Raw genomic sequence first — 27,840 nt, forward strand, 5'->3', positions numbered from 1 at the left:
GTTTGACAGAGGTAGGGGACCCTTTCAGGATTTAGTGCAAAAAATAAATAAATACATAAATAAAGCAAACCCCAAACACAATTTTATATATATAATTACCACTGTATGATCTTTTAGAACAGATGTGTTAAGAACTACACATCATCTGTTGAAAACGGCAAAATGGTGTGATCCAGTCTCATTGTTGTTGCGCTGCTACATGCACATACAAGTTTATGATGGTATCTGCTGTGTGGTGGCATGCATATTTATTGGGCATCATAGTGGAGATATAATAATAATAATAATAATAATAATAATAATAATGGATACTTTATTGATCCCCATGGGGAAATTACTTGTTTTTCTCTGCATTTGACCCATTCACTCAGTGAAGCAGTGGGCAGCCCACTAAGCAGGCGCCCGGGGAGCAGTGTGTAGGGACGGTACCTTGCTCAGGGGTACCTCAGGGTAGCCGTTAAGTGGATTCGAACCGCCGACCTTCCGATCATGGGGCGACCACTTTACCTACTGAGCTATCCCTGTCAGGGATAAGGATAACCTTGAAGCTTTAGGGAAAACCTAGATGACAAGAATCACATCCAAAAGGACTTTTCTGTTATGTGTACATGGATTCTTGAAAGCGCTGGAAACCGTTTGCTGCTAAAAGGCAAGCCGCAGCCAATATCTACTTGCCACAGAGATTTAGGTAAGATCTGTGGTTAAAACGGGAATTCTTTTTTTTCACATTTCTACCTGAAATACACATTCAAGAAATTTGACTGTAAATTTGACTGTTACTGTGAACCTAGTACAAACTTCGAAACTAAAATTATCCTTGCATTATGTGCGACAACAATTGTAGTAATTATTTCCTCCAAACCATCAATGTGTCTTTTAAACCCCAATCCTACAAAACTGCTCAAAGACGTCTTACCATTAATTAAAGCTTCAATCTTAAATATGATCAGCCATTCTCTATTCTGTACCACAGGTCTTCAGGCTGACAGTAGTTAAACCATTACTTTATTTGAGCACTTAAAGCACTTTATATAACTTGCGTCATTCACCCATTCATGCAAACACTTTTTTCTACGTAAGTGCTTTCTATCTAACATTCACACACATTCATACTCCAATGGATGCATCAAAGAGCAACTTGGGGCTAGTATCTTGGCCAAGGATATTTGGCATGCAGGAATCAAACCACCAACCTTTTGATCAGTAGATGACCTGCTGAGCTACAGCCACCCCACAAAGACCTCAATCACCTTTAATTTCTTGCTTTTAAATTCAGACAAAACTGAGGTTATTGTACCCAGCCCTAAAAACATGTTATCTAACTAGATGCTTATTGTGGATAGTATTGACCCTAATCTCCACATGCCACGTTCTCAGTAAGAAAATTTAAAATGGTCTAATTCATGGACACTGGCTGTATTCAGAGTATTTTATGACCACCTTTGTAGACCTCAACCTGACAATAAGATTATTGTGTTATTAAAAGAAACAGGGGAGCAGTAGAGGTTTTTGTGTGTTTTTATTCAGTCCTTTAATTGGAATTTTGTGCTGTCAGCGTTAATCTCGTTAATGCCATAACCACATTAACGCGGCAAATCTCCGTTAGTGAGTTAGCGCGGATCGCCTCGTGGGTGGGGCTGCAGGGCGTCACCAGGTTAGTGTGGTTAGCTCGTTAACGCATTAGTGCCATGCAGCCCCACGCACGGGGTGAGCCGTGCTAACTCGCTAACGGAAAATTGCTGCATTAATGCAGTTATGGCGTTAACCTCATTTTAACAAGATTAACGCTGACAGCACTATTGGAATTATACTGACTATACATACGTTGTTATGTGACGGCTGTGTGCAGGCAGGAGAAGGACCCAAAGTGCAGACTCCGGAGACAGAAAGTAACTCAAAACAGCTTTAATGCTGAACTCAAAAAGGTAACAAAAACTAAGACTACAAAATACACCAACACAGCAAGATGACGGTAGATCGCAACAATGACAAACTGAAACACAGGGCTTAAATACATAGAGGGAGCAATCAGGGAATGGACAACAGGAGGGAAACACAGCTGCGGCAAATCAGAACTGACGAGACAAGGAAGCGTAAACTGAACTCACTGAGATAAAACAGAGACCTTCAAAGTAAAACAGGAAACACATAACACAGACTGAACAAAAGACACAGACTCACATGCAGGCACTACAACAGAGGGAACAGAGACGTGGGACCAGGGCAGACACAGACACTGACTGGACGCGGGGATATAGCGGACAGGGGAGACAGCAACTAAGGGTTACACAGGGACAAACCATAAGACATAACTCTAACAAAAACCCAAAGACTAAAAATTATAAATAATATAATAAACTCAAAAACCCTGGGTCAACGACCCAGGCATCCTAACATACATAAGGTAGGATAAAAATACATTTATTTTAATTTTATTAATATATAAGATGAAATGTGCTTTGAACATATTTGGCCAAAAGGCACTATGTTTCAGTAAGTGCAAGCAGTATGTACAAGCGAGGAAGATAAAAACTGGACAAAGAGTAGGATGATATGGCATTGGTAATAATAAATGAGAAAAGTTCAAGTATGGTATGATGAAAACTAGGAGTTACATTCACTGAAACATTATGAAAACAGTACTTGGACTGAACTCATCAGGAGGAACAGCCTAAAGGCTGATTTAAAGATGCCTAATAACACAACAAGATGAAGCAATTTTACACATAAACTTCATACATTTAAATTCTCTGTAGCTTACTAAAACAGTTGCTGGTATTGTCATACTGTACAGAAGAAATGTTTGCAAAAACAGGAATAAAATTGATTAAATAGAATAAAATAACAATGCCGAATTAAAAAAAAAACCCATAAATATTAATTTGTCTTAAACTCAAAATATAAGCTCTTGGTGACGTGTGTAAACTTACTCATATGTTAAGACCAGATAGAAGTTATTAATTCTGACTTGGCTAAACATTTTATCATGAAGTAATATCCTGGATTGTGTGTGGTAAAAGCTTTACTGTTGGCGCCTGCTGTGGTGCAGGAAGGTAATATCGTAGCTGCTTCCAGAAGGAGGAGGAAGTCAGCATGGAGCTTATGCCCTTCCAGGTGACGCAGTTCCCAGCCTTACTAAGAAGCTGTAAAGCCTCTGGAAAGGAATCCGATTTTGAAGCCATTGATGTCTCAGTGGTGATGAAAACCAAGCGAGTCTGCCGCTCCACTAGGGCTTCGTGGATCGCACTCAGCAGGCCAGATTCTGGATCAGGGTCTGGAGAGACGGGAACCAAAACTACCGCCCGGCTCTGCTCTACGCAGTCTAGCACAGCGTCTGCGATTGCTGCAAACAACCAGATTTCAGAATGCAAATCAATTCATGAATTTCTATCTTTATTTATGTAAGTAAATGTTCTGCAGAGGATCCTTCTCAATCCATACCTTTCCCTGGTAAGATGTCACGATCATAAAGACAGAGACTGTAACCAAATTTATCTTCCAAAACACTCTCCAGCCATCTTTTGTCGCTAGGATTTAATCCTCCAGCCGCGTCGCATTTGTAACACATTAAAAAGGCATCATAGCATTTTCCATCTGAGCAAAGGACAATAAACTCCGTCACTGTTGTTGCTTTGTCTGCAGCCCACACAAAAAGCACAAATGCTTAAACATGTGTTGTCAGGTAAAAAGAAACAAAAAGCATTTCTCTCACCTGAAATGCCACCAGACCACTTAAGAGTGTCTCTTAGGAAAAGAGTGATGTCAATCTTAAACTTCACATAGATAACTACAGTCACAAATGTCACCACAACAATGATGACAAAGCAGACACCAAGAGACGTGTACGAACGGGAAGCTGCAGGGAAATAATGGGGAGGTTAAAATGATCAAATATCAGCTACTTAACTCTTATTTAATTGTAATAACGTGAAAGATGCCTTTTCAATCTGTCCTAATCATGCTTATATATAATATAACTTATATTTTAAATTGTTTAAAAAAAATACTCAAATGTTCAGCTGGCCATACCTTTTTGTTTTAGAGTGATAGTGACTAAGCTTGTTTGGTAGCCAGATTGCAGTTTACAGGTATAATTTTTTGACAGATCGTCCTCTGACACTTTTCTGAAGATTAGAGATGTTCTCATTCTGATTTCCTCTGTGCTGATGACCCTGAGAAGAGAAGGAAATGACTGAGGCAGATCTAAACGCAGAATTCATATCTGAGCTGATGTGACTACATATAACATCAGTGTGACCCACAGAGGACCTGTGTGTGAAATATTTACCGTGTATCATTATAGAAAACTGGTAGACTAGTGTCTGTATCCACAAATGAACTTCCACTTAACCAAAACAAGTCATCCATTTTTGACATCATAACTGCTTTACAATCAATCACCACTGTTGAACCTAGAAAAAGCAGAGTTAACACAGGTTGTTATAAACGATTAACATTTAAGCTTTAGCCAAGAGTGTGAAGGTGTATGAATATAGACAATAACTCACCTAAATCTACCTCAAATACCTGCTTGTCCTCTGGTGAAATTATCACTGCTTTCTTAGTTATTTCTGTGGAAATAAAAAAAACCTTTTGAAAAGCACATATTAAAATCATTCAAAATAAATATCTGCAAAATGTGTTTTTCTTACTGTTTGGTTGGACATCAAGTTTCACCGTAGAGGTCATGTTATATATTTGACCATCATACAGGTAAGACCGGGTGCAGGTATAGTTGCCACTGTCCTCTTTTTTCACACTTGGGAAGTTACCGTCTTTTGGTGATGACCCGCCCTCCTACAACATATAAGCTCGATTTTTAAGTAGTCAGCTGTCAAATTTGGAAAAACATTAAAACCCTGTAACAATACTTTACAGTTTGATCTCATTCACATAATCTGCTCTGTTTACCTTGTGCCATGTGATGCCGCTTCTGGTGATATTCAGGGTGTTAAAGGGAAAAACAATTTCAGGGCAATACAACTTGCAGAGCTCCTCTGTGTAACATTCTTTAGAGATCTGGTTCATTTGCTCAGAGTCTCTGGACTGTGCTGTGTAAACTTTGAGGCTTATCCAGGACTGTTTGCTGGAATTCCTACCAAGGAAAGAAAACTGTAACATGAAATTTTAACTTTCATTCTGAGCAACAAGCAAAACAAACAAACAAACAAAAAACAATTAATTTGAAAGTAAGAAAAGATTTAAAGGATAATTTTAAAAATGATGTTCATCTACTAAGTGTGGTATTTGTCCATCAGGATTTATTATTAGCTGAGAAAGTTTTGTGCTGCAAACAGTGAAATGAAACTAACATATCTGGCATTCTGTATAAAAATCCCTCTCAGCTTCGCCTTCAGTAATCCATTCCTTTAACGCTGGATTACTGAGAGGCTCTTCTCTGACCCACAGAAACCCGATGACCTGTGATACACTCGTGATTTTATGTATCTTTGTCTTATTTTATTTTATTTTATTTTACCTTATTTATTTTACTCACAACAAAACTCAGAAAACACAACCAATATTTTGAGTGAGAGCTACCATTTCAGGAAAATTGAATTTGATGACATGTCTCAACAAAATTGAGAGAGCCGATAAAAGGCTGAAAATGAATTGTTTCTAGTGTTACATCTGCAATTTTCAGAAGAATGTCCCTCCTAAAAATGCAGAGACGTATCATCGTCTACATAATATCATCAAACATTTCTAAGAATGTGAAGGAATCTCTGTGTGCCAGGGACAAGGACGAAAATCAAGATTGAAAATGAATTAACCATGGAACCGACTACATGGGCTCCACTAATGCAGGTTAAAGCAACACCGTGCAGAGAAGAACATAATCGAGAGCCGCCACAATCTTCTTTCACTCAAAGCTCTTTTTCAATGCACTGGGACAAAGTGAAAAACTGTTATTTGGTCAGATGAAACAAAAGTTGAAAGTCTTTTTGGCAGAATATGATTGCAACATCCTACCACCATTTCAGTTTTAACAAATGAATAAATGTTTTCTATGTTCTACTTTGAATAAAATATAGCTTTATCCCAGCTTTTTTGGAAATCCGGTTGTGCATTTTTCTGAGCTTTCTGAATTGGATCGTCACAGCTCTGGGGAAGAAGTTGTCTCTCAATCTGGTGGTGCATTTTATTATGCTGGTGTAGCTGCAGGACGAAAGACTGGTGCTGCTCCTCCAGGGGAGATGTACAGTCTCTTTGCTGCTGGATGAGTCAAAGCATGCAAAGAGACTGTTCAAGGTGTCGGGGAGAGCTGGATGATGACTGGCCTGTTGGTTACTGTGTTTACAGCCTGTTATGCTCCTGATGCATCTGCACATATATTGTGGGTTGCTATTTTTTTAAGATCTCTTCAATACGCTGTTTGTACCATAACTTTGCTTGCTGGATTTGTTTTTTTCAGTTCCTTCCCATCCCTGTTATAAGCCAGCCTGTTACCTGACCTGTAGGTAGCATCTCGAGCTTTGCAGATCAGAGGTTTTTAGGTTGGGATCAGCTGCACAGAGATTTGGTCTGACCTGCCTAAGTGTGGAACTGCCACTGCCTTGTATGCACCTGAGATGTTACAGTAAACCTGGAATACTATTGTCTCTTGTTTGGAAGTTTATCAATTTGGAAGTTTGGAAACACTGCTTTTAGTTCCACATAGTTGAAATCACGAGCCACAATCACAGCCGCCTTCGGAGTTGCATTCATGTGCCTGTTGATCAGGCAGTACAGATCCTCCAGTGCTAATTTAGCATTAGCCCACCATTGAATATAGGCAGCTACGATCAGGATGGAGCAGAACTCCCTAACCTATTTGAATGGTCTGCATCTTACTGCCAGATGTTCTAGGTCAGGATAGCAGCATGTACCAAACAACCCACCTTCCATTTTCATGCTCTCTGGGTCTGCTCAGTGTGTATTTTGAGGCTAATCTACTTGCTGGAATTCCTGTCAGTGTTATCACAGAGATATTCAGAACCTAAAGCTAATTCCATCCTTTAAATACAGTCTGCACTTTGTAATTTCACATCCATGAACTTGCTGACACACAGCAGTAGCAGAGGAAACACAGTTTCCTGAAATACTGCTACTGCTTTAAAAACTGTGAATGAGATATCTGCTGCAAACAAATCACTGCCGGAATGACTCATAGATTAAAAATGCACGTGCTTAAGAAAATACACTGAAATATGAAAGTTTAACATATGATAAGTAAGGTCAGTTATGTTATTACTGTAGGAGTGCTTGTATCTTACTTGAGAGAGCATGAGTAGTTTCCCTCATTTTTCTCAGAGGCACTGAGAATCACAAGGATTCCCTGTTGAACCATCACCCCCATCTGCCTGTGCTCAGCTGCAGGCGTGTTGTTGTGTAGATGCATCCCCTGCTTGGTGAAACTTCTCCAGAGTGTTTCATTATGATCACACTCCTTGAAGAACACAATTTCCCCTTCCTTGACACGTATTTCTTTGGGACTCTGGGGACAGACACCTGCAAAGTGAAATACTTTCAGCGTGTCATTGATTAAAATTATAACATGAACTAGCTCAAGGGCTGCTTGAACAAAATGTTTGAGTATATCAGACAGAAATCTGGCTGATTTAAAACTTTTTTTTAAAGTCCTGGGGAACATGTGCTTCCTGCCTATCGATAAAGCTTGCACGTAAACTCATTGCTCTGTCTCACTATCAGCCAACATATCAACAGACATTATGAACAAAATGAACAACATGATTTAGAGATTTAGTTTTGCTGTGCAGTTTATTGGCTATGCTTTAGTGAATCGTTTACAGTCTAGGTCAGGGGTCCCCCAACCTGTCCTGCAGGTTTTAGATCTCACTCTGGGTCTACACACCTGAATCAAATGATTAGTTCATTACCAGGCCTCTAGAGAACTGCAAGACATGTTGAGGAGATCATTTAGCCATTTGAATCAGCTGTGTTGGATCACGTACAAACTGAAGGGCACCGGCCCTCGAGGGGCATCTGGTCTAGGTGTTGATCCTAGTCCTCTGCAGAGCCTGAACGATTGATGACATTTTTTACTCTGAGCAAAAACTGAGTAAATATTACTTTGAATGAGCCCAGTGTTCACACTCTAACATGTTCTACTAGAAAACATGTTTCAACGTGTTTTTTGTCATTATATAGCTTAACAGATTTTGTTGTTTAATTAACTGTAATTGCAGCGATACCATAGAGAAGCATCAGTCACTCATATATACTAGTAAATGTTATCACTTTCATTTATAAAATGATATTAGTCACAAAGGCAAACCTTGACTTAAACCGCTGTTTTATGTATGTACGTGCATGCTCTTTTTTAGTGGTTACAGGGCACTACAACATAATCATGCTTGCTATGAGTCTGAAATTTGAAGATGAAAGTTGATCTATGCCAGATAAGAACCCTCCAACCATAACTGGCAGTGTCACGGAGAATGCAATGACAAGTGCAATAAAATAGTCAAACATCTTGCAGCTGACGGAACTGAGCATGGAGCAAGAAAATAAAGTAATTAGCAAGCCAGTGATGCAAAACACATTCAAATGCTTATTTCTTAGATAGGGTGTGATACTGGTGTACTATACTCTGCTTCTTCTATCTGTTATATCGATATTAAGATTATTATTATTTAGATAAAATATATTTTGCATTTTCCCCTCTATGTCTATTTTTCTAAGCACAGTAATTAGGTTACTACTTAATGCTTAATAATGAAAACAACAGCTAAATGAAGAATAATGTGTTGTCACAGGGAAACATTGGAGTTTGTGGCTTAAGAAATACTTACATTTGCTTCTAAATCTTCCAGCTGCAAAGATAAACTGTCACACATTAAATTATCACAAATCAATGAATCAGTTATTCTAAAACCGATTATTTTGTAACATTTGAAAATATGCTTTTCCATAGGTATAGTTTTTGTTTTTTTGGTTTTTTTGCACACAAATAACTAAGAAAGCAGTGATAATTTCACCAAAGAACAACCAGTTATTTGAGGTAGATTTAGGTGGGTTATTGTCTATATTTGTACACCTAAAGCTTAAATTTTAATGGGTATTCAGATCGGTGTAAACATTGCTTTTTAAGCTCAACAGTGGTGATTGATTGTGAAGCAGCTATGCTGTCAGACTTTGATCACTTTTTCTAGTTAAGAGGAAATTAATTTGTGGAGACAGATACCAGTCTGCCAGTTGTTTTTATAATGATACATAGTAAATATTTCACACACAGGTCCTCTTTGGGACTTTGGTCAAACTGATGTTATATGTGGCCACAATCAGCACAGGTCTGCTTCTAGATCTGTCTCAGTCCTTTCCTTCTCTTGTCAGGGACAGCACTGCAGAGGATCAAATTCAAGGACAACAACATCTCTAATCTTCAGAAGGTGTCAGAGGACGATCTGTCAAAAAGTTATATCCGTAAACTGTAATCTGACCTATAAACGAGTTTTGTAAATAAAACTAACCTTATTGGCTCATTATTTATGACTTTGTAATTAAAACTGTCGCAAGTTTATCAGGATTAGGTCAGACTGATATGAAAGCCATCTGTTAGTTTATTACAGTTAAGTAAGAGTAAGGCGCTGATATTTGATCGTTTTAGTTTCTCTGCTGTGTTACACGTAATTTCTATCTCATTACATAATTAGCATATTATATCCTCGTGTCCCGAGGGAATGACAATTAGCGATATTGGTCTCTTACCTGATAAAAATGTGATGAAGATCAACGACAGGATCATCGCGGTATCCTTCGGCAGAGCACTCCAAGCCCTCATTATCTGTGTCGAAAACAGCGGATGATGCAATTCTGCTGTACTCCAGATGTGAATTAACCAAACCAAAAATGCGCAATGATGAAAAGAAGGGAGGGAGGTAAAAAGAAACTGAAGGAAAAGCCCCAAGTTGCGGGTGCAACAGCCCCGCGAGCTTCACTGCTTTTATGATGTATGATATCTTTTCACCACAAGTGTTGCTGCGTCCCCTAAAGCCGTTTACACCAAACTACAAGAAACTGCAAGAACGCAAGTCTACCATGTGCCTTTTCCCATAGCCTTTATGTCATTGCGAAAGCTAGGACGATGTTTTTTTCACACCATTTCAGGTAGGTGGTAACCGCTGTGACATGAATCTCATGGTGTGAACCCCCCAACTGTTTCTTTCAACTAGCAGTTATGTGTTTATGTACTGTTCTCACACACGCACACTGGAAAAATAGCATAACTCTTTTCATCAGCACCGTGGACAACAATTGCAGTCACAGGTCAGTGGAGTGGACACATCTAAGCTTATGCTCTAACCGCACATCATCGTTTTCAACTAATCTGCCAAAGGCCCCAAAACACATTTAGTGACACAAAGAAAACTGTGATCTTTACAAGGAAAGAACAAAAGAGGAAAACCCGTTAACCACAGCTCCTCACAGACTGACTGTATGGGGTCACATTTACAAACAAGCATACTCATTTATTCAACGATCATTTCCAGTGTATTAGTTTCTAATGACACACATAGCATTTCCGTATGAGCGCATATTTTCAGCGCATTATTTAGCATTAGTCATGTTTAAATCCTTCGCAAAAACACAGAAAACTACTCACCTGCAACAGTTTCATCTTTCAGTCCTTGCGCTCAGCAAAGTCAACGACAGCACCACTCAGATCCAAAGCCCCGGTGGGTTCTTCTTCCCCATGTTAGCGCCACTTTATTGATTTTCTTCGCGATATATAATTTAAAACGATACACATGCCTAACAACACCCCCCAAAACAAAACAAAACAAAACAAAACAATTATTGCACAGTTTGCGGGCATGTTGCATAGATGGCAGGGAACAAGGTCAGGAAGTATATGCAATTTATTTCCCAGCATACCCCTCTGCAATCAAAAGTTTCACAACAGGTTCCTGTTATAACCAGTGGAGTTAAAATAACAGCTAAAAGTTTATAAAAAGGATTAGAATTTGGTTTATGACTTAGAACTATGACTTACACATATAATGGAGCTTTTATGTGTCCAATTATGAATATAACAATCCAATAGAGGAAGAGCCTCTTTGACAGTTTTTTGAGTGGGCCTCTCCCATTTCTTGCCCACTGGGTATTGCCCCAGATGTTCCATGTGATGTTACACCTTTCCATTTGGGGACATTTTAACAGAGCTGACTAAGTTCACTTAGACAAGGCACACTTGATGCAACAGTTTTACCAGACTTGCAGGTACACCCCATGAGGAATTTCCTTGATCGGCTCAAATTTCCAATGGTTACCCAGAGTTTTCTTTTATTTGAAATTCTGATTCTGAATAGTGCTGTAGAAAAAATCCTGTTATTGCAACTACATTACTCAGTGTATTTATACTTACAGGCTGGTGTGATTTGCTCTCAGGCAGAGGGAGAAGCAGAGAGCTGTTGGGAACTAGTCCATCCTGTTTAGCCTAGTGTACATCATCTGAACATGAGTTTGACTGTATTGTTTAATTACTCAGTTTTTTCACACTTTTAGTTTACTTACTAATTAGTCTAATTACCTGTAGAATTACCTGATAGTTTCCTCCCCTTATTAAAGGGTTTAGTAATCAACTTCAGTGTTTAATGTGACTTTTGTTTAATGCACTGTGTTGTGTGCCAGTGTTAAGTGGAGATGGAACAATATTCCTGATCTACAGAGACAAGATGAAGATCTGACTACCGACCGGCTGCCCAGGTAGAGATACTGTCATTCTTTGTGTTGGAGTACCATCTTAATGCTTGTTTAAAATATATATTTGCATTTTTTTGTACAGCAAAATGTGGATAATTCACCTTCTTAATGGGATTGTAATGTGTCTGAATCCAGTTACCTTGACCTTTAGTCCTTATTTTTATTGTAATGGGTCCCCCCCCCCCCCTTTTTTTTTTTAGAAACCCCTGCCATAGCTAACCTTCATGTACCATAACACCGAATATAAAATAAAAATCCTTTCTTGCAACTCGGACTCCTGGATGTCAATGGTGCAATCCTGGGTTAAAATGGCTTATTGGTGTGTGGAGGGCAGATTGCTAGAATCCTTCAAGCTTATAGGAAGGCAACAACGGCTCAAATTACCTCCTGTTAACCAAGTTATGCAGAAGAGCATCTCTGTATCCACAACATGTTGAACCACACCAACTCCCACTTCTGAAGCATTTGAGTTTCCTTTTTTACTCTTACAGAGTATGTTTAACGGCACTGTTTTGTACTGTGTCTTTAATCTGTTGCAGGGAAGGTTGGAAATGACAGCATTTTTCTTGATGTTGTACATGAGACTAAATGCGATAATCAGCATATCTGAGAGGGTTTGTGTGGAAGAAATTAATGCCCATGAGCTTGAACAATTATAGCTATAAACAGATAAACAATCATTAGATTAATTTAAACACTGTCAATGTGAAGTCATCATTACACAACAACAGCATTTTGCCCTTTATATGATCTTCTAAGGTTTATTTGCATTCATCCAGTGACTTAATGCCACCTTGTGGTCCCATTTGACTATTAAAAAAACGGGACGTTAGTGTGGTAAGTTTTGCAGATGATTTGCAAAAGTTGCATTGTTTGCGAAACAGAGTTCATTTCAATATAAATGCCCATTCTGCTAAGAGCCATGCAGTATGAAGCAAGGTTGCAGAATAAGAGATGATATTCTGCTGCGTGTAACTCACCAACAGAACAAGCGCACTATGCTAGTTGTAATCAGAAAATCACATACACATAGACAGGAATAAATAAATGATTGTTTATTTATTTTTAAATAAATAAATAGACCATACGTCAAAAACATTAAACGTAGGCCTGCAGTTGCAGTCTGGAAGAGAGAATCGTTATAAATGGAAACACACTTCAGCAACGACAGCAAACCATGCAACAATAATTTATCGTGTTCTGCAGCATTCTTACACACTTACATCCCTTACAGCCCCCTTACAGTTATTGTTTTCACTTTTGCTTTTGAACTTTGTGTTTTGCTTTATTGGAATTACCGCTTTCAGCCAAATAACAGTTTTCAGTTCCATTCAGCCCCGTATGTCTGCATTTTTGTCCTCCACACACATTCTGCAGCCTCATGACTTGTGGAGATTATGTTATGGTATGTTACCTGGTGCCATTGTCAGTGGAACCAGGTAACTAGTCTTTACTGATGATGTGACTGCTGATACAAAGTAGCAGGATGAGCTGTCCAGTGTGCATGTTTATACTCTCTGCACAGATTCATCCAAATCCTGAAAAATTACGGCCATTTGTTTTTCTTTTGATTCTCATATTAAAAGTGGTCTTTGATGCTCTCTAAATTTTGCATGTATAATAAGAAATGTTTAGATACTGTAAGTTGCTGGCAAGTAGTAAAATGTATTGATTGGCCAATATGTATGACCCCCCCGCCCCAGATTACTGAATGTGTGTTTCATGCAGTGCAGCTGATACCAAGTAGTTGATGAAAGACAACACTGCAAGTGGGATTGAGTTTAGTAACAGAGCTGTCCCAGTTTACTGGTGGAAGTATTGGTATTTTTGGTATAATGGTATGGTGTTGCACACTGTTGTGGCAAATCCACTTAGCCCGAAAAATGGATCGGACATCAGTTATAGAAACGATAGTCTTTATATAGGACTTCAAAAAAAGGGTGTACAACACATAAAGTAACTGACATCAGAGCAACATATAATGGCTTCCTGAAAACTTTTCTTTTCCTAGCTAAACATGAGTAACTTCCATCTCTATGAAGTATCTAATGAAAATACGTAGCAGGGTGCCGCCGGTGCGTCGAGCCGCCTGGGGGGCTCTTCAACTGGTGGGGGGGATGGTCACATCTTGCAGGAGCTTTCTTCTCTTCAGGAACTCTCTGCAGGAGGGGGAGATACAGGAGAGGTGGAGGAAGATCTCAGCCTGGGCGTTTACCGTCTTACGTAGTCTGGAAGATGTGTGGATGGTGGGGTGGGTGCAGTTTTCTCTGTGGTGGGGTTGGGTGGACTGTCCAGGGCTCTGTGGAGCCGGGGGGCGCTACTGCACTGGGCCCCGGTCTGATGGGCCTGGGCCCCCCTTCCCTGGCGGGTCGCGGAGGGTGGGGGTGCCTACTGGGGTCAGCGGGGGAGCTGGCCCCAGGGAGGGGTTACCTGCCCCTCCCTTCCTTCCCTCCCCATCTCCAGCTGCCTCCCTCTTCCCGCTCCTCCACAACCACCCACACATGCAGGGCCTTGGAGTGGGGGTATGTCACCAGGGTGCAGAGGAGGCTACCCCCCCCCCCCTGTCCCCTTCTGGCTGCCTCTGCCTCAATTTTATCCCACAACTTAGACATTCACATTATTCACACTCTCATTACACATACATATAGGATCTTGGGGGTGGGCACAATCACGGAGTCCAAATCACCATCAGGGTGTATACCTCACCCCTGACGTCGTTGCCCACCTCTCAATTTTAAATACACTTAGTCATTGAGGGCTAGCAGGAGGGACTATGCGCTTACCTGCTGCTCCTTGGCAGGTAGCTCCATGCCCTCCTGGGTTTTAATTGCACCTTAGAACACATATGCATCAACACTACAATGAGCGGGTGGAGGGAGGTTTGGAGTCTTCTCCCACCCCCATTCTCTGCGGCCTGCTGGAGCGGGAGGGCTAGTAGGAGGAGTTGGCCGTCCGACTGCGGTCTGGAGTGTGGGGCCTCCCTGCTGCTGCGGAGTCGGGGTGGTCTGCCTCTCCCCACCGCAGGGAAAAGGGTAACACCACCTGGGTCTGGGTGCAATTCCCCCCTCCAGGGGCAAGGGTACCTAGACCCGGTTTGTAGAGTACGCTTGGGGAGTGTGATTGTGTGTACAGCGTCTCTTTATGTCTGTCTCCACATTGGTTGAGTGTGGAGTGAGTGCATATGAGAGCATGAGGGTGGGAATGGATGTTTGTGTCTGTGTGTGCCTGTATGTCTGTGTCTATATGTCAGGTTGGGTATCAGACGCCACCTCTCTGGGGACACCTCAGGCCCTCCAAGGTTTGGAGGCCTATCTCCACCCACCACCACTTCCCCTGCCGGTGGCGGACTCCCTCAGGTGTCGGTGTGTTGGTGGTTCTTTGTGTCTGGGGGTGGGCGTCCGGGTACACACCGGCTCACTCCTTGGCGGCCGCTTGTCGGGGCCTGGGGCCTGGGGCTCGCTCGGGCCCCTTTGGAGGTGGGGTGCCCCCGGCCTCTCGGCCTGGGGCTCGGTCACTCAGGCACAGCTGGGGGCCGGCGGAGCTCACGGGCGCGTCACTGCAACTCCCCCTGACTTCTGCTCCGCGGCTGCTGGGCGAGCCCTCATCTGGGACTCTCCTCAGCTCTTACTGGAACAGTGGCGCGGCTGCCCCTCTGTTGGTCTTCCATGGTCTCTTGTGTTCTGGGGGCCTCTGGATGTCTGGAGTTTTGATCTCCTCCATACCTGCTTCACACCCTGGAGGACGGGGCTGTGGCCCCCCCACACTCCCTAGCAGATCATTACATGGAGAAACCTTTGGAATGCAAGCATGCTGATCCACACAGGTATGCACACATGGGTATTCACAGACGCGGACTAAAGCTTTCTTGGCTGCTGCCTCAAAGCACACTGTGCGCTGTCTATCTTGCGTGCTGCACAATATCGTTTATTATTTAGTAAATATTGATATCTATGACTAGCTAGTTTATTGTGATGGTGCTTTGTTTTCTCTATTATTATGTTGCTCTTTGTTGTTTGCTGTCTCCTCTGTTTGTTTTTTTTGTTTGTTTGTTTTTTTTCTCCATACAGGTGACCCAGGAGTTCTTTTTTTTTTTCTCTCTCTTCCCCCCCCTTCTCACTGTCTCTTCTCCCCTTTGGTTTTCTTTCTTTCTCTCCCCCTCTCTCTCTCATTCATTCCCCCTGTCCTATTTATTAAAAAAAAAAAAAAAAAAAAAAAATGACAAAGGATGAACTGAAGCTCTGCCATCATGTAATGTCGCATACTGCTGTTTCTGATGTCATTTAAAAAAAAAAAAAAGAAAATACGTATTAAATGCTCTTTTTGACAGAAAATTTAATCTATAATTAACAGCTCTCACTAAACATGTGGCTAGCAATTAAATCATTTACAAAATAATCAAAATGCTGTTATGAAACAATAAACTGCAATAAAGTTACAACACACACCCAGTCCCTCTCCGCAAGTCTTAGTTTGTCTCACCTGAAGTGAGCAGAGCAGGAGAGAGTCCAGATATCAACATCAATGAGATATGTTACATTGTACATGTTACATTGGCAGATGGTGAAGGGCATAAAGTTTGGTCACAGAGTTTATCATCTTTAATAACAAAAATGTATAAATACAAAGAAACACGAACATGAAATTAGACATCCAGTAAGATGCCACACAGAGATTATTTTTGGGGGGTTCCACATACAGAGGAGAGACATTTACTGTGACAATAATAAATGGATAAACAAATTGGCTGGGAATCAACACATCTTTATTCTCTACAAAATCTGATTTTATTGATTAATTTGTTACTCCTACTGCAGTTGTGCTCATCAGTAAAAACACACTAGGTAGGTCAGTGTATAGGTAAATCTTTCCATTATTAAAGAGTCACACCAGGACTTGTATAATGAACTCCATAAACCCAAGAACGAATATCAATGGATATTAGTGTTGCTGTAAAACCACCACTATTTTTTTCCCTTTTCTACAATTGCTTCTCCTGATGTATGTTGTATTTTGAGTCTTAAGGCACAGTGGTTGATGTCATCAGAGCCTGAAGACAACCATCACAGTTTTATGTTTTATAAAAAAGAAAATAATAAAAATACACCTACACAAATATAATAAGCTAAAGAAACATTTATATCATTCCTAAGACTCGATGATTGCTTTTTTTGCTTGTTTGTTTTACTTCTCCTTTAAATAACGATGTACCCGTAATAACATTCACTACAAAAAAAAATAAAATAAAAAATCGATTATGATAAAAATCTTCGTCCATAAACATTATATGAGCTGGTACAGGCCCATATATCACAAAGAGAGACATATGTTTAATTTTTTTTTGTTGCTAGGCGGATGCCTGGCACCTGGCAATGTTCAGGTGTCTAAAATAAACTCTGAATGTACCTCTACCTGTATACTCATATTAAATCTCTGGGTGCTCTCTGTGGGACGGGCAGGTAATGACGAAGCTTCTTTCAGAAGGAGGAGGAGTGCAACATGGAGCCATTTCAGGTGACACAACCTCGCAGAGCTGTAAGTCCCTGGTGATGAACCTGTACTCAAGGCCTCCTGCTGTTTCTGTTTAGAAGCGAGTCTTCAAACGATGCAGTTTCCCTGTCTTAGCATGACAAAGAAAAACAAACAATCACACTGAAGTTCACTTCAGTAAAATGCTATTGTTAAAATGACAAAAAAATATGAATCTGTAACACATGTTTAAAATAGTATCCCACCTGGGGCTCTGTGGTAGAAGCCAAGATTTTTTTGCAGCCAAAGAATGATGTTAAACATAGTATAAATAGCTACTGGTAATACCACCAACACAGCGAGAAAAATGCATAAACCCATGGCGAGATGTGAAACAGCTGTAGGGAGTAATGGAGAGTAATCAGAACATTAACAACACACTAAGACACTTTTATTTGGTCAGAATGACGGTGACACCCTTTATTGAAAAACAAACAAAAAATACCGATTATTCTGAGTTTACTGATTCATACCTTTTTGCTTTAGGGTGATGGTGACAAAGCTTGTTTGGTAGTCAGATTGCAGTTTACAGGTATAATTGTTTGACAGATCCTCCTCTGACACTTGTCTGAAGACTAGAGATGCTGTCATGTTGATTTCCTCTGTGCTGTTGACCCTGAAAATGAGATGAACATCATCGAGGCAGCTCTAAAAGCAGAATTCAAAGCTGTGACAGATACAAAACATATCAGTTATATAGAAACTGTGTGTGAAATATTTACCATGTATAATTATAGAAAACGGGCAGAGTGCTATTTGTCTCCACAAATGAATCGCCGCTTAACCAGAACAAGTCATCAATGTCTGAAGACGTGACTGCTTTACAATCAATCACCACTGTAGAGTCTAGAAAAGCAGAGTTTACACAGATTTTATAACTGATTAACATTAAAGCTTTAGCCAAGAGTGTGAAAGTATGTGGATGTAGACAATAACTCACCTAAATCTACCTCAAATTCTTGTTTGTTCTTTGGTAAAATGATCACTGGCGGTATAAACGGTTCTATTAAAGAAGAACAAACATTAAAAAAAATCTAAAACCTTTCAAAAAGAACAAATAAAGTGTTTGAAAATAAAATGTTACAAAATTTGTTTTTATTACCACTTGGCTGTACATCAAGTTTCATCTACATATTTATTCATAAAAAGACTCAAAGTGTTCAATTGGCCATACCGTTTTGCTTTAGGGTGATGGTGACAAAGCTTGTTTCATAGTCAGATTGCAGTTTACAGGTATAATTGTTTGACAGATCCTCCTCTGACACTTGTCTGAAGACTAGAGATGCTGTCATGCTGATTTCCTCTGTGCTGTTGACCCTGAAACGGAGATGAACAAGATGATTGAGGCAGCTCTAAAAGCAGAATTCATAGTTGTGACGGATACATAAAGCATACCAGTTACATATAATCTGTGTGTGAAATATTTACCATGTATAATTATAGAAAACGGGCAGAGTGCTATTTGTCTCCACAAATGAATCGCCGCTTAACCAGAACAAGTCATCAGTGTCCGAAGACGTTACTGCTTTACAATCAATCACCACTGTTGAATCTAGAAAAAGCAGAGTTAACACAGATTTTATTAATGATTAACATTAAAGCTTTAGACAAGAGTGTGAAGGTGTATGACTATAGACAATAACTCACCTAAATCTACATCAAATTCTTGGTTTTTCTTTGGTGAAATGATCATTGGTGGTATAAAAGTTTCTATTAAAAAAGAAACAAAAAAAAAAAAACGCCAAAATCTAAAACCTTTTGAAAAGCACACGTTAAAGTTTTTGAAAATAAAATGTCACTAAACTTGTTTTATTACCACTTGGCTAGACATCAAGTTTCATCGACATATTTATTTATAAAATGACTCAAAGTGTTCAATTGGCCATACCGTTTTGTTTTAGGGTGATGGTGACAAAGCTTGTTTCATAGTCAGATTGCAGTTTACAGGTATAATTTTTTGACAGATCCTCCTCTGACACTTGTCTGAAGACTAGAGATGCTGTCATGCTGATTTCCTCTGTGCTGTTGACCCTGAAACGGAGATGAACAACATGATTGAGGCAGCTCTAAAAGCAGAATTGATAGCTGTGACGTTTGTATAAAGCATATCAGTTAATAATAATGGATTGGATTTATATAGCACTTTTCAAGGCACCCAAAGCGCTTTACAATACCACTATTCATTCACTCTCACATTCATACACTGGTGGAGGTAAGCTACAGTTGTAGCCACAGCTGCCCTGGGTCAGACTGACAGAAGCGAGGCTGCCATATCGCGCCATCGGTCCCTCTGGCCAACACCAGTAGGCGGTAGGGTAAAGTGTCTTGCCCAAGGACACAACGACCAGGACAGAGAGCCCGGGGATCGAACCGGCGACCTTCCGGTTACAGATGTGATTCCCAACCCACAGTCGCCCCTACAGTTACATAATATGTGTGTGAGATATTTACCATGTATAATTATAGAAAACGGGCAGAGTGCTATTTGTCTCCACAAATGAATCGCCGCTTAACCAGAACAAGTCATCAGTGTCCGAAGACGTTACTGCTTTACAATCAATCACCACTGTTGAATCTAGAAAAAGCAGAGTTAACACAGATTTTATTAATGATTAACATTAAAGCTTTAGACAAGAGTGTGAAGGTGTATGACTATAGACAATAACTCACCTAAATCTACATCAAATTCTTGGCTGTTCTCTGGTGAAATTATCACTGCTTTCTTAGTTATTTCTGCACAAATTTTTAAAAAAAAAGAAAAGAAAAAAGGCTGATATTTTGAAAAACACATATTAAAGTCTTTGAAAATAAAAATTTACAGAATGTGTTTTGCTTACCGCTTGGTTGGACATCAAGTTTCACCATAGAGGTCATGTTATATATTTGACCATCATACAGGTAAGACCAGGTGCAGGTATAGATGCCACTGTCCTCTTTTTTCACACTCGAGAAGTAGCCGTCTTTTGGAGATGGCTCGCCCTCCTACAACATAGCACATATGTTGTATATGGAAAAACAGTAAAACACTGCTTTGATCTCATTCACATAATCTGCTCTGTTTACCTTGTGACATGTAGTGCTGTTTCTGGTGATATTCCAGGTATCAAAGAGAATATTTTCATCATGGCAATATAAAGTGCAGGACTTATCTGTGTAACATGTTTTAGAGTCCTGGATCATTTTTCCAGACTCTTTGGACTCCACTGTGTATACTCTGAGGTTGATCCAGGAACGCCTGCTGGAATTACTGTCGAGAAAATAAAAAATATATAAAGTGTTTCATTTCTTTCTCTTTTTGAATCCATCAGTTCAATGTTGGATTTGTGCGATTCTTTAGTGATCCTCGCCATGCTGGTCATGTCCAGTGAAAACATACACATCTTTGACTCTCCACCTGCTCTATTGTTGCCAGCTCCACAGTCTCCAAAGCAAGCATCATAGCAGGCCTCACTCCTATCTTGTAAAACCTTCCCCTTCACTCTTGCTGTTCTCCTTCTGTCACACATCACCTGACACTAGTCTCCACCCGCTCCACCCTTCCTGTGCTCTCTCCTTTCCCTCTCTTGTGCATTGTCTATAGCTCTGAATTGTTAACTCCAGTTATTTAAACTCATCCAAGTTCATGACCTCAACTCCCTGCATCTTTGCTTTGCAGATGTTAGCATTTACGACGACAACCTAGCATCCTCAGGTGTGCTTTTGGATTCTTCTAACCTCAGATGATTGTCACATAGATGTTTCACACCATAATGCAACCTGGTTCAGGACAAAGATAAAAATCGCTTTTCTGGTGCCGAAGGATGTTCAATAACAAGCTTTCAAAAATAACCACAAGATAAAAGTTGCTCTGGTATCCTGTAGTGTAGGAAATAGTACTTTATATCAGTGTGGGCACGACATCTATTCATAAATGAGGCCTGTGGCTTTGGTTGATGTCAGTCTTAGATAATTAAACCGTTAATGTGGGAATTGTATTAAATTTTACCGAAAAGAGCAGGAGTAATTCCCCTGATGGTTTACTGAAGCTCTGAGAATGACAAGGATTCTTCCATGAACCAGCACACCCATCTGCCTCTGCTCAGCTGATGTTGACATGTTGAAGAGTTTCATTTCATCCACGGTGTGACTGGTCCAGAACACCTCAGCATCTCCATCACTGTACTCTCTGTAAGAAGGGCACTGCAGTACCGCCATCTCACCTGACTTGACATGTACTTCCTGGAAACTCAGTGGGCACACACCTGTCAATGACATTAGTAATGACATGAAAAAAAGCACCGTTGTAGACTAAAAGGATCAAATTTGTCCGATTAATTTAACTCCGGCTTCGCAGTGCAGTCACTACCAGTATTCTACTTTTAGCATGAGCTGATGTCACAGATATCTTTAAATGCCACATAACCACAGAGTGCAGGCAGCACAGCTAACAAACACATCATAAAGCAGTTGCAGACTCATCCTTGTGAATGTACAACTAACCGTTATCCTGTGCACTTTTCTGTTTCACTGTTCTTCTTTTCATTTTTTTTGTTCATCACCAGAGGGATAAGCCCCTTTTGATGTCATATGAGCATCACTGTGATTTGGTGGAGAAACATAAGGAAGGTTCTTACTAGCAGGTAGACACAGGCTACAGCTTCATTGCAGCTTAGTTTTACATGGTAGAGCTTAGCTAGCCACAAACGAAGCCAAGTCATTTTATGCTAGATATATTTGAACTCGTCTCCCTCTAGTGGAAGCAGGAACATATTCATTATAGGTTTTGAAGGAATAAAGAAAGTCATTTTAATATCTGCCCTGTTTTTCTTTTTATTTAATTCTTTTTTGTGTTCAGTGAGTGTTATGTCTACTGCATTTTAGAGATATCTGTTGAACCAATCAGTTTAATCTTCAGTTCAGTATGTTGGTGTACAGTTCTGTACCACTGTCTTCCAAATGATTCCAGTGCTTATATTCAGGCAAAATTATTAATTGTCCTTTTAAAGCTAGGTGGTAAAGTACACAGTAAACCTTAGCTGAGCTATTAAACCATCAAGTATGTGACCTCCTGTGCTGGAATTCTAGCTATATGACTGGCCTATTAAAGGAACAGATTTATATACCCTTTGCTTAAGTTCACTTCACCTATAAAATGTGAAGGTCTAAATCTTACCTGGCCAGAATAACAAAAGGACCAGAAGTATTTTTCCCTTCATATCGTCAGTCTGAGGAACACCTATGAAGACACATAGAGAAAGTGAAACTTTTCACTTCCCCAAGAAAGAAATAGTGACAAACATATCCACCCGAGGAAAAAAAAAAAACATAATCACGAGTGAAAATGAGATCCTCGAGGGTAAAACTCAGGGGCGTGCACAAATAAGAGATCGCAGGCGCGAGAGTGCCTACTGTGAGCTTGGCACTGTCAGGTGTCTGCCTGGGAGCAGAATGCTTCGCGCGAATCAACTGAGCCGTGTGGAGGGCGAGGCCTAAAGGAAGAGGTCCTAATGTGGTTGGTCACTTTGGTGGCCATTTCAGGTCAGTTCCTTTAATCCTGTCACACCCCGGCTGCAACAAAAACCTGTTTTAAACCGTATTTGTGCACCTTTTATGAAAATACAATTTGCAGAATTCATTATCAACAGTTATTATTTGCGGTGTAGCAGTGGATATACCGACAATTGTCCCTATGGTGAATGATTTGTGTGTCTGTGCGCGTGCACGCGCGCGCGCGTGTGTGTTTTGTTCGAAACGTTAGACAGAGATATGATTCCACCCACATATCTCTTTGTTTGTAAGCACAGCTTGCCCGGATTGTGTGTTGTTTGTGTGTGTGTGTGTGTGTGTGTGTGTGTGTGTGTGTGTGTGTGTGTGTGTGAGAGAGAGAGAGAGAGAGAGAGAGAGAGAGAGCTTTACTTGGGACAAAGTGGCCATAAAGGGCTTTAGAACATGTGCAGCACCTAATATGTGTGAAGTGCAGAGTCCTGTAGGTAATTCTTTTTCTTTCTTTTTTTTTTGCAGTGTTTGTGATTTGATAAGCTTTAGAACTAAGACATCAGCTTTCATATCCTTTTACTTTCAGGATGTGAAAGTGACCTCTGCAGTAACATCCCTGCTTCTGCCAACTGGTTTTTGGTGGTTTTTTCCTTCGAAAACCAAAATAATATGAAAATACCATCACAAGTAAGAGCAATAAATTCAGATAAGGATGCCTTTCAAATCATCTGTGATTAACAAATCACTAAAGATACAAAAAAAAAATTATGCTTAGATGGGAACACTTAGAAATAAGCTGGGTGGGAGATTGGGACAATAAGCAAACAAAAGCTACATCTCAGGGCTCAGTTACCTTGTGAAATATTAAAGTTCACGATAGCACAGTTAGAAAAGGACTGACTTGTTTGGCAGGCTTGCAAAGAGAAAGCCTGTTCTCTCTAAGAAGAGCATGGCAACATGGCTTAGATTTAGAAAAACTGCATCTGAACAAACCACAAGATGTCTGGAGCAATGTCCCTTGCACAGGCAGGACCATAGTAGAGATGCTTGGCATAACCAAATGCAGCATATCAGGATAAACCTGGAATAGTTCTTTCATAGCTGAGCACTCAAAGAGCTTTATACAGCATTCCCCATTCACCTATTCTCAAAGAAGCACCTTTTCTGATATATATATACATATCTGTCGATCGATCGATCGATGGATATATAAAAATAAAACCACAAACACACACACATTTTTATGTAAAGTAGATAAAGGTGTTTTATATATATATATATATATATATATATACACACACGAAGGGAAGATGCTGCAGCTCTCTCTTGGGCTGTACAGGACCCTCACCATGGTAGTACAACTCCGGTTGTAAGATTATTAAACTCGGTAAAATGAATAAGTATTTGTCAGTCCAGGCAGGGTTAAACCGACAGTTTTCATTGTCAATTTTGCGCTTTTGGAGTGAGAAAGACATGCTGTTGTCGCATCATATATTACGATGATTGTTTAATATGTTTACATCACGGTGCATTGTGGGTTAAATATTGCTAGGCTACTAGGAGTGTTGCATTCACAGTCTACACTACGCTGTAGGAATTTTTAATTAAAAAAAAAAAATTAATTAATGAATTAATTTTTTGCGTTTTCTCTGTGTTTCTGCCAGGACCACAGGCAGGGCCAGTTGCTTCTGGGCCGCATTTGACCCGCGGGCCGCCATTTGAATAGGCTTGCTGTACAGCATACACTATGCTGTTAAGTTTCTGTTTAGGAAAACTCATAAATCACATGACAGGGTGGGGCTAAGTTTCACAATGAGTTCACCCGAAACCTTGGCTGATTGTGACCTACACTCGTTCTCACATCTTGGCTTGTGTGATTAGGTAGAGGTTCATTAGGTGGACCTTTGTCCCTCTTGGTGGGTTACTCCCACAGAGCTTAAATCTGGGACTCTCCACCATTTCACTTTAGAACTGAAGAAGCTTCTCAGATGAGAGGTGAAAAGTCTTTAAACAACTTAAAGAAGTCCAGACGCTTTTCTTTCCAAGCTCCTTATACCATGTTTGTATATATTTTTGCATGCTTTTATTTTGAAAGGTTTTTTATGTCCTACCCCATCTTAATCAAAGAAATCATCACATGTGCTCACTCTTTGTAAAAGATGGGAGGTGATGGCAGCATGTGCAGAAGTGGCACAAGAATGAAGACAGCAGAGCTTCAACAGGAGCAACAGGATTGACAGGTCAGACCAGATGGATGGGGACTTGTCCTGGAATTGTATGTGGAACTGGTGTCAGATGTGGTGGAGGACTTGGACCCAGTGGCTCGTGCTATGCTCACACTCCTGGCTCCACAAAATTACCAACACAGCTTAAAATGAGAGCACTTGATTTTTCCGAGCTGACTCCAATAATTACTTCTTCCAAACCATCAACATGTCTATTAAACCCCATCCCTACAAGACTGCTCAAAGAAGTCATAGCATTAATTAATGGTATAACTCTTTTTAAAAATTTGATCAATTTATCTCTGTTAACAGGCTCCTTACTACAGGCATTTAACCCTTTTAAGCCCAACATAGAACAGACCTCATCTTTAGATTTTTACATGCTGTAGTGCCATTTTTTTTTGAGTATTTCAAGATTCTATGCATCATTACAACTGTTATATCCTAAATCTTAATAATATGTATGCATTAAGTCCATAGTAACTAAATAAATTGCTAAAGAGTGCAATAAACTACAAAGAAATTGAAAATTGTTTTTGATTTTACACATTCTTCTACTCAAAATTGCAAATGCAAAAAAATGCACAGTGTCTTTAAATTTCATTTTTAAGATGCACTAATTTTTATTAACTGCAGCAAAACATGAAAATGGATATTATTGTGCACAATTTGCAAAAACAGCATGTGCATCAAAATAAACTATTTCCAACAGTGCAATCAAACCTAAGCATCCCGGGAACAATACAGAAAGAGGCACAAAGTCAAACATGACTTTCATTAGCAAATGAAATGAAAGTCAAACATGACTTTCATTTCCTGGAGAGGAAAAAAAGACAAACAACAAAAAAAATACCTTTCCCATGAAAATGATGTCACTTCCTTTTTTCGCAGGTAATGACAGACATGTGATTGTTTGTGCTGACAACGTGATGTTGTTTATTCCAATGTAGGAAGTGCTATGAACAGCCCGATCAGATTGACAGAGCATGTGTCTGGATCATAATGTTTTTATTGTTGCATGTGCTTTTTATGTAATTTTGTCAAAGCCATTAGTAGTTGGAAACTGCAGCTTGGGACAGGTTGAATTCATGATACAGTGGCTTGCAAAAGTATTCGGCCCCCTTGAACCTTCCCACATTTTGTCACATTACAGCCACAAACATGAATCAATTTTATTGGAATTTTATGTGAAAGACCAATACAGAGTGGTGTACACGTGAGAAGTGGAACGAACTAACTATCCATCCATCCATCTTCATCCGCTTTGTCCGGGGCCGGGTCGCGGGGGCAGCAGCCTAAGCAAAGAGGCCCAGACCTCCCTCTCCCCAGCCACCTCCTCCAGCTTATCCGGGGGAATACCAAGGCGTTCCCAGGCCAGCCGAGAGATATAATCTCTCCAGCGTGTCCTGGGTCTGCCCCGGGGCCTCCTCCCGGTGGGACATGCCTGGAACACCTCACCCAGGAGGCGCCCAGGGGGCATCCTTGTCAGATGCCCGAACCACCTCAGCTGGCTCCTTTCGATGTGGAGCAGCAGCTGCTCTACTCTGAGCCCCTCCCGGATGGCTGAACTTCTCACCCTATCTCTAAGGGAGAGGCCAGCCACCCTTCGGAGGAAGCTCATTTCTGCCGCTTGTATCCGCGATCTCGTTCTTTCGGTCACTACCCACAGCTCGTGGCCATAGGTGAGGGTAGGGACGTAGATCGACCGGTAAATTGAGAGCTTCGCTTTTACACTCAGCTCCCTCTTCATCACGACGGACCGGTGCAGCGTCCGCATTACTGCAGCTGCAGCCCCAATCCGTCTGTCGATCTCCGGCTCCCTTCTCCCATCACTCGCGAACAAGACCCCGAGATACTTGAACTCCTCCACTTGGGGCAGGAACTCATCCCCGACCCGGAGTGGGCACTCCACCCTTTTCCGGCTGAGAACCATGGCCTCAGATTTGGAGGTGCTGATCCTCATTCCCGCTGCTTCACACTCGGCTGCGAACCGTTCCAGTGCGAGCTGGAGGCCCTCACCCGATGAAGCCAACAGAACCACATCATCTGCAAAAATCAGAGATGAGATTCTGAGGCCACCAAAGCGAAAGCCCTCCGCCACTTGGCTGCGCCTAGAAATCCTGTCCATAAAAATTATGAACAGAACCGGAGACAAAGGGCAGCCCTGGCGGAGCCCATCACCCACCGGGAACGAGTCCGACTTATTGCCGGCAATGCGAACCAAGCTCTTGCAACGGTTGTATAGGGATCGAATGGCCCGTAGCAATGGGCCAGACACCCCATATTCCCGCAACACCTCCCACAGGACACCCCGAGGGACACGGTCGAATGCCTTCTCCAAGTCCACAAAACACATGTAGACTGGTTGGGCAAACTCCCATGCACCCTCAAGTATCCTGGAGAGGATAAAGAGCTGGTCCAGTGTTCCGCGACCAGGACGAAAACCGCATTGTTCCTCCTGTATCCGAGGTTCGACTAACGGACGAACTCTCCTTTCCAGCACCCTGGCATAGACTTTCCCAGGGAGGCTGAGGAGTGTGATCCCCCTGTAGTTGGAACACACCCTCCGGTCCCCTTTCTTAAAGATGGGGACCACCACCCCGGTCTGCCAGTCCACAGGTACTGCCCCTGATCTCCACGCAACATTGCAGAGGCGTGTCAACCAGGACAGCCCTACAACGTCCAGAGCCTTCAGGAACTCGGGGCGGACCTCATCAACACCAGGGGCTCTGCCACCAAGGAGTTGTTTAACTGCCTCAGTGACCTCGCCCCCGGAAATTGGCGGGTCATTCTCCTCATCCCCAGACTCTGCTTCCTCCTCGGAAGACGTGTCAGTGGGATTAAGGAGGTCCTCGAAGTATTCCTTCCACCGCCTGACAATTTTCTCAGTCGACGTCAGCAGCGCTCC

At 41.1% G+C, this 27,840-nt stretch overlaps 1 protein-coding gene across 1 annotated transcript; it reads right to left on the bottom strand.

Annotated features, from left to right (window-relative positions):
* Positions 1 to 1,877: 1,877 nt before the first annotated feature.
* Positions 1,878 to 22,671, bottom strand: LOC101475796 (uncharacterized). The gene is made up of 25 exons (XM_024802660.2): positions 22,385 to 22,671; positions 21,218 to 21,473; positions 20,296 to 20,479; positions 20,070 to 20,214; positions 19,903 to 19,965; positions 19,684 to 19,807; positions 19,121 to 19,263; positions 18,880 to 18,942; positions 18,661 to 18,784; positions 18,407 to 18,549; positions 18,173 to 18,235; positions 17,955 to 18,078; positions 17,706 to 17,848; positions 17,439 to 17,570; positions 17,308 to 17,323; positions 9,712 to 9,935; positions 7,257 to 7,491; positions 4,912 to 5,095; positions 4,653 to 4,797; positions 4,509 to 4,571; positions 4,289 to 4,412; positions 4,030 to 4,172; positions 3,713 to 3,856; positions 3,442 to 3,594; positions 1,878 to 3,343 (listed from the first exon to the last, which is right to left on the bottom strand). The coding sequence occupies exons 1-25, from the start codon at positions 22,425 to 22,427 to the stop codon at positions 2,985 to 2,987; spliced, it is 3,540 nt and encodes a 1,179-aa protein (XP_024658428.2). The 5' UTR covers positions 22,428 to 22,671; the 3' UTR covers positions 1,878 to 2,984.
* Between the last annotated feature and the right edge of the window lie 5,169 nt (positions 22,672 to 27,840).

The sequence above is a fragment of the Maylandia zebra genome, linkage group LG1, assembly GCF_041146795.1.
Source record: "Maylandia zebra isolate NMK-2024a linkage group LG1, Mzebra_GT3a, whole genome shotgun sequence".
Taxonomy (NCBI): domain Eukaryota; kingdom Metazoa; phylum Chordata; class Actinopteri; order Cichliformes; family Cichlidae; genus Maylandia; species Maylandia zebra.

Coding starts and splice junctions, on each gene's coding strand:
- LOC101475796 (XM_024802660.2), bottom strand. CDS start 22,427: ATGAAGGGAAAAATACTTCTGGTCCTTTTGTTATTCTGGCCAG. Junction 18,550..18,660: donor GTTTTCTATAATTATACATG/GTAAATATTTCA, acceptor TCTCCGTTTCAG/GGTCAACAGCACAGAGGAAA. Junction 5,096..7,256: donor AACTACTCATGCTCTCTCAA/GTAAGATACAAG, acceptor TTTCCTTGGTAG/GAATTCCAGCAAACAGTCCT.